Source organism: Solanum lycopersicum, chromosome 9 (genome assembly GCF_036512215.1).
Source record: "Solanum lycopersicum chromosome 9, SLM_r2.1".
In the NCBI taxonomy this organism is placed as follows: domain Eukaryota; kingdom Viridiplantae; phylum Streptophyta; class Magnoliopsida; order Solanales; family Solanaceae; genus Solanum; species Solanum lycopersicum.
Genome location: NC_090808.1, coordinates 40603140 through 40610169, shown reverse-complemented (window position 1 = coordinate 40610169; position 7030 = coordinate 40603140). Strand labels below are relative to the sequence as shown.

General features: G+C 37.6%; 1 protein-coding gene across 1 annotated transcript; it reads left to right on the top strand.

Moving 5' to 3' along the window:
* Nucleotides 1–2370: 2370 nt before the first annotated feature.
* On the top strand, nt 2371–4578 carry LOC101262557 (uncharacterized). The gene is made up of 2 exons (XM_004247212.1): nt 2371–2510; nt 4134–4578. The coding sequence occupies exons 1-2, from the start codon at nt 2371–2373 to the stop codon at nt 4576–4578; spliced, it is 585 nt and encodes a 194-aa protein (XP_004247260.1).
* Nucleotides 4579–7030: the final 2452 nt, after the last annotated feature.

Sequence of the window (7030 nt, the reverse complement as noted above, 5' to 3'; positions counted from 1 at the left end):
TCCAGCTTAACTCAAAGAGTTGAATAGGCAGTTAAAAGATCTCAATGATAAAGGTTTCATCCAATTGAGCATGTCCCCTTGGGTTGCTCTAGTGATTTTTGTAGAAAACAAAGATTGAACCCTTTGCATATATATCAATTATCGACATCTCAAAAAAGTCACTACAAAGAAAAAATATCCACTTCCCATTATAGATGACCTATTCAATCAACTCCAAGGGTGTAGTTTCTTCTCAAAGATTGACCTTTGTCTTTGGTATCTTGTGAGATTCTTTTTCCCTAATGAACTAGAGTTTGTATGGAGGGTGTAGAATTCGAGTCGTTCAAGTCCCTCTATTTTGAATCTAAAAGCTAAAAAAATAATATCCAAGGGTTCATTATGCCATCTTTTGAGTGTCAATTATCTACATCCTGACATTCTTTTCATAGACTCTGTGCCTGCACCGAGTGAGTTGCAAGATGTTTAGCCTGATAATTTCCCTAGATTCCCTCCCCTCGACAGAATTAATTTTGTATCGACCTAGATCCCAATACCAAATTGATGTAAATTCCTCCCTACATAATGGCTCAAGCTAACTCAAATAGTTGAACAGTCAATTGAAAGATCTAAATGATAAGGGTTTCATCCAATCGAGCATGTCCCCTTGGGGCGCTCTAGTGTTGTTTGTGAAAAATAAAGATGGAATGCTTCGGATAATTATAGAATATCGACAACTCAACAAAGTCACTACTAAGAAAAGTATCCACTTCCCATAATATATGACCTATTCATTCAACTCCATGGGTGTAGTTTCTTCTCAAAGATTGATCTTCGTTCCGGTTATCATCAACTTAGGTTAAGGTATAAAGATATCCCAAGGACAGCCTTTCATACCCGTTCTGGTCATTATGAGTTCCTGGTTATGCCATTTGGTCTCCCTAGTGCACCAGCTAAATTTATTGACCTTATGAATCGAGTGTTCCGTGAATACCTTTATCCTTTTCTCATGCTATTCATTGATGATATCCTTTCTATTCTAAGACCAAGGAAGAGCATGAACAGCATTAGAGACAAACATTAAAGGTACTTAGACAACATCAGTTGTATGCCAAGTTTAGTAAATGTGAATTGTGGCTTAGATCAATGACCTTTTTAGGTTATGTTGTCTTTGATAAGGGTGTGGAGGTTTACCCTAGTAAGACAAAGGTAGTTAATAACTTGCAAAGACATCTTACTCCCTCTGATATCCATAGCTTTACTTGATCCTGGGTCTACGCTTTCTTTTGTGACTACCTTGCTTATCTTACTTTTGAGACATAACCAAAAGTTTTGAATGATCCTACCGTAGTTAGAACTCCCTTAAGAGAAAATGTAAGAGCTTATAGGGTTCATAAAGACTTCCAAATAGTAGTATGTGGAAAGACTATGTGTGCAGATCTTGTTGAGTTACCCATGAATGACTTCGATATTATACTTGGTATAGAGAGATTCCATAAATAATATGCCTTCATGGATTGCCGTAGTAGGGTTGTGAGATTCTTTTTCCGTAGTGAAGTAGAGCTGGTATGGGGGGTACAATTCTAATTGTTCAAGTCCCTTTATTTTGAATGTAAAAGCTAAAAAAATTATGTCCAAGGGATCATTATGTCATCTTTTGAATATCAATCATCTAGACCATGACATTCCTTCCATAGAATCTGTGCCTGTAGTGTGTGAGTTCGATGATGTTTTCCCCAATATTTTCCGTGGAGTCCCTCCTCTCAAGAGATTAATTTTTGTATCAACCTAGATCATGATACCGAATTGATGTCAATTCCTCCTTACAGAATGTCTCCAACCTAAGTCAAAGAGTAGAATAGGCACTTAAAAGATCTCAATGATAAGGGTTTCATCTAATGGAGTATCTACCCTTGGGATGCTCTAGTGTTATTTGTTAAAAATAATGATTGAACCATTCGAATATGTATCAATTATCGACAGCTCAACAAAGTAACTACAAAGAACAAGTATCCACTTCCCATAATAGATGACCTATTCAATCAACTCTAAGGGTGTAGTTTCTTCTCAATGATTGATCTTCGATTCGAGTATCATCAGCTTAGGGTTAGAAATGAATATATCCCAAAGACAGCCTTTCATACCCGTTCTGTTCATTATGACTTTCTAGTTATGTTATCTAGTCTCACTAGTGCACTAGCTAAATTTATGGACCTCATGAATCTAGTGTTCTGTGAATACCTTCAATTTTTTGTCATGCTATTCATTGATGACATCCTTATCTATTCTAAGATCAGGGAAGAGCATGAACAACATTTGATACTAAAATTGAAGGTAATTAGACAACATAATATGTATGCCAATTTCAGCAAATGTGAATTATGGCTTAGATCAATGACCTTCTTGGGTTATGTTGTGCTTGATAATGGTGTGGAGGTGGACCCTAGTAAGACAAAGGTAGTTAATAACTGGCCAAGACATCTTACTCTCACTTATATCCGTAGATTTTTAGGATTGGCTGGTTACTACCGCAGGTTCGTGGAGGGTTTTTCCTTTATGGCTTACCCACTAAAAACATTGACTAAGAAGACGGTCAAATTAGAATGGGCTGATACTTTTAGGAAGAATATCTAGGAGCTCAAGGACAAACTCACTTCAACCCCTTTACTTACGTTGCCTAAACTTGTTGTGGGTTACACTATTTATTCTGATGCATCTAGGGTTGGGTTGGTTTGTGTTCTTATGAAGGGTGGTAAGTTGATAGACTATGCGTCCAGACAACTCAAGGTTCTTGAGAAAAATTATCCCACTCATGACCAGGAGTTGGCAGTTGTTGTATTTGCATTGAATATGTCGAGTATTACTTGTATAGGGTGCATGTGGATGTGTTCATAGACCAAAAGAATCTCCAATACATGTTCACGCCAACGGAGTTGAATCTACGTCAGCAGAGATGGTTAGAGTTGTTGAAGGACTATTACATGAGTGTCAACTACCATCTAGGGAATGCAAATGTTGTAGAAGGTTATTTGAATAGGTTGAGCATGGGGAATATAACCTACATTAATGATTAGAAGAAGGAGTTAGTGAAGGATGTACACAGCCTAGCAAGACTGGGTATGCGGTTGATTGACTAGTGGGGTGTTTCTGTTCATTCTAGTTCTTAATTATCATTGGAAGTTGAAGGAAAAAAGGGTCAGAATTTTTATCCTGTGTTGATTGAGTTGATGGACTTAGTGTTGATAAATATGAATGATTCATTTTCTTAGGAAGGTCAAAGAGTATATAGGTTCTAGGATAGGCTTTGTCTACCTGACGTGGTTGATTTGCGAAGCAAGATTTTGTAGAGGCCCATGGATCCAGGTATTCGATACATCCAGGTTCCACCAAGAGGTATTATGACCTCAAGTAGATCTATTGGTGGGATGGCATGAAGAAGGACATTGTTGAGTATGTGTCCTGGTGTCCTAATTATCAGCAGGTTAGGCGTAGCACCTTAACATCGGTGGTCCCACTTAGATGATTGAGGTTCCAACATGGAAGTGGGAGGACATTAACATGGACTTCGTGGTTGGTCTTCTGAGAACTAGGAGACAACATGACTCTATATGGGTTATTGTCAATAGGATGACTATGTTTTCTCACTTTATCCCTGTGAAGTCTTCTTATAGGGCCGAGGATTATGATAGACTCTACATTGATGAGATTGTGAGGTGTAAGGGGATTCCTTTTTCTATCATTTCGGATAGAGGACCTCAGTTCACTTTGCATTTCTTGAGATCCTAACAGATAAGGTTAGGCATGTAGGTAAAGGTCAGTACTGTTTTCCATGCTAAGACAGATGGGAAGGCCGAGCGCACAACTAAAACATTGGAGGACATGTTGAGAGCGTGTGTGATTGATATCACGGGTAGTTGGGACGACTATTTTCCATTGATAGATTTCTCGTACAATAACAAATTTTACTCCAGAATCGAGATTGCAGTGTTTGAGGCATTGTATGGTAGGAGGTGTAGGTCTCTAGTTGGGTGGTTCAAGGTTTGAAAGTCATCCATTTTGGGTCGAAAGATCATTCATGAGGTCTTAAAGAAGGACAGGGTGATTAAGGACATTTTTTCTACTGCTTACATTCTACAGAAGTTTTATGCAAATAACAGGACGTGCCACTTAGAGTTTGATGTTAATGACAAGCTCTACTTGACGATATCACCCATGAAGGGGGCGAGGAAGATTGGTGGGAAGCGGAAGTTCAGTTTGAGGCACGATGGGCCATACGAGATTCTACAACGTGCAGGTGAGGTGGACTATGAGTTGGTGTTGCCTACGGAGCTAGCTTCTATTCATCCATTCGTTCATGTCTCTATGTTAAAGAAGTGCTTTGGTGATCCAGCATCGATTATGTCAGTTGAAGGTTTGAGGGTTGATGAAGACTTGTCCTATGAGGAGGTTCCTTTTGAGATTTTAGACCGGCAGGTGAAGCGTCTGAGAAGGAAAAAGGTTGCCACAATGATTAAATTGTGGAGAAACCATCTTGTTGAGGGTGATACTTTGGAGGCCAAGGCCTATATGATATTTCAGAATCCTAATATTTTTAGCTCTTGAGGTTAGACTTTGTACTCATAAGTCAAAGTTTTCTTATCTCCTTTATTATTTGTTGCTATTGCTTGAATGTGTAAAGTACTTATATTATGATATGACCGGCATTCTGCTAGATAATTAGAAGTGTCATTCAGGGACGAATGTTCCTAAGGGGGGGGGGCATTTGTAAAAACCCAAAAATGACTAAACAAAATAATGCCTAAACGTACCTACAATGCCTAAATTAAACTGGGTTCACACGGCTTGATGCACGCCGAACAAGACCTCAGAACCCATACAACGGCCAAGCCCACCAACAAGGTGAGTTAGTTGATCTAGGAAAGGTTTTGTCCATCCATGTAGGGAACCGAATATTAAGATTCACCCGGATGAACCTTAACCGGACTTGAAAGGGGTAAACATAGGTTTGGTCTTTTCCACTCTAAGGGAAGTGTTGAAATTACCCTATGTGTTTAATTAAGTAATTACTTAATTTTGTTAGGAAAGATTTGTGTCGGGTCGACACGAATTGACTCAGTTCACGAATTAGGCTTCACCTGACTCGATCCTTAGCAGAAGCAATATTAAGTTAAATTAATCCACTTTTGATTATCTAATTTAAGTAAGGGAGTGCTAGTCATTTCACTTAATTCATAGAGAATCGGATTTTTAATTTAAATAACAAAGAGTCCTAGTTTAACTAAGTCTTTACCTAAAACTTCTACTCCTAAACATACTCTCACATCTGTCCACTCTCATTCTCACTTCTCTCAACACTCATTCTCACGCTTCAGCATCAGTAAAAAAATAAAATCAAAATTTCATCACTCTTGAAGAAATTGTACGCAAAAACTCAAAAGAAAAACTAAACTAAAAACGAAAATAAAAAACATTTATCTCAACGAGTTGCGTGAGGTTTCGGTGGTGAAGCATTGTTTTTGTGGGAGTTGGAAGCATATTGCATTAGGTTTGGGTTGGCGTTGCAAGATGAAAAAGGTATGGGTTTCTTCCAATTGGTCCCTTTCCCAAGAAACCTCTCAGATTCAGTTGTATTCTAATCCGAAAACTAGGAATGTTTCCCCCTGTATGTCGCTTTCACTAGCTCCCATCGATTGTTGTATGTTGGGTATGTTTGGTGGTAGAATTTAGGGATGTTACTTGTTTTCATGATGATAACGTCCGTGTATGTATGCTCGGATTTATGTTATTGTTAAGTATGTAGTTTTCAAAACTATGTTAAAATGGCATGTTAAATCCTTGTGTTTTTGTATGCAATTACTTGAAGAGATTGTGATGTTAATGGGAGGTGTGATGTTGATGAATTGAGTTAAAACTCATGGCCAAATGTAACTACAAAAAATGCACATAATAATGTACAAAATATCCAGCGAATTGCTAAAGCAACTAACATATAAATGTTTAGAAAAGGCGGACTGAAAATGATCTGGAAATTTAGTTTTGACATAGGCAGCATTGAGGATTTGGGTTTCAAAAAAGTTTTAAAATGTGTGAGGTCATCAGGGATTGAACCCGAGACATCACTATATGTAAGATGTTGAAAAATTCAATAAAAAAGAGTTAAGGGGGATTCGAAATGGGGTAAGCCTCAAGTGAATAAATGAAAGAGGAAAAATAAATAAAATGAGGTGTGTCGTTCCCACACCCTCTCGGCCTCAAACTAAAAAGGAAGGAAAAAAGTGTATGTGTTGGAACTCGACCTTGGGTACCCAAGCAGAAATTTTAAATCAAAAATTCATATAAGAGTAAGTGTTGCTCAAAGGATTTGAAATCGGGTTCCCTTGCCCAATCTCATATTGATACATAATTCTTATGTGAATAAAAAAATAATTAATGCCCCATGTAGTAATCAAACTCGTGTCCTTGGCATACTTAGAAGATGCATAAGTCTTGTACCATATATTATTTGGTTAGTATAAGTCACTTAGAAGAATTATGAACGAAGCGCCATGGCTTGTGCGTATGGGTTCATAATCAAGAGGTGAATGATACCAAAGATGTTTAGATAGGATAATCAAGAGGTGAATTAGACTGAAGTAACGACACTAGTTTATTCTTAGTCATTTCACAGTGAACCCGATGACAGTCCTAACCAACATTCTATGTATATAAATGAATGAAAATGAAGTACGTAGGAATGAATGAAGCGGACTATGTTTTTGCAAAAGAAGGCGCTCTAGTTGAGTTCCCATATATTGAGCCCTCATTTGGGAAGTCCTAATATTAAGTACATGATTACAAGGTGACACGGCATACCAACAAAATATATTTTATATATTTATGTGCTAAATAAAATGTGTTATGTGTTGTGTGCAGTATGAAAACAGTGATGATACATGTTACTGTCATAGCATGACTTTCCTAATCTGATTTGGCAAGTCAAACTGACTTGTCTTTTCATAACTCATATCGTTAGGATAGTGATCTTGTTAATTATGCATATCCTTGGTGTGTACTT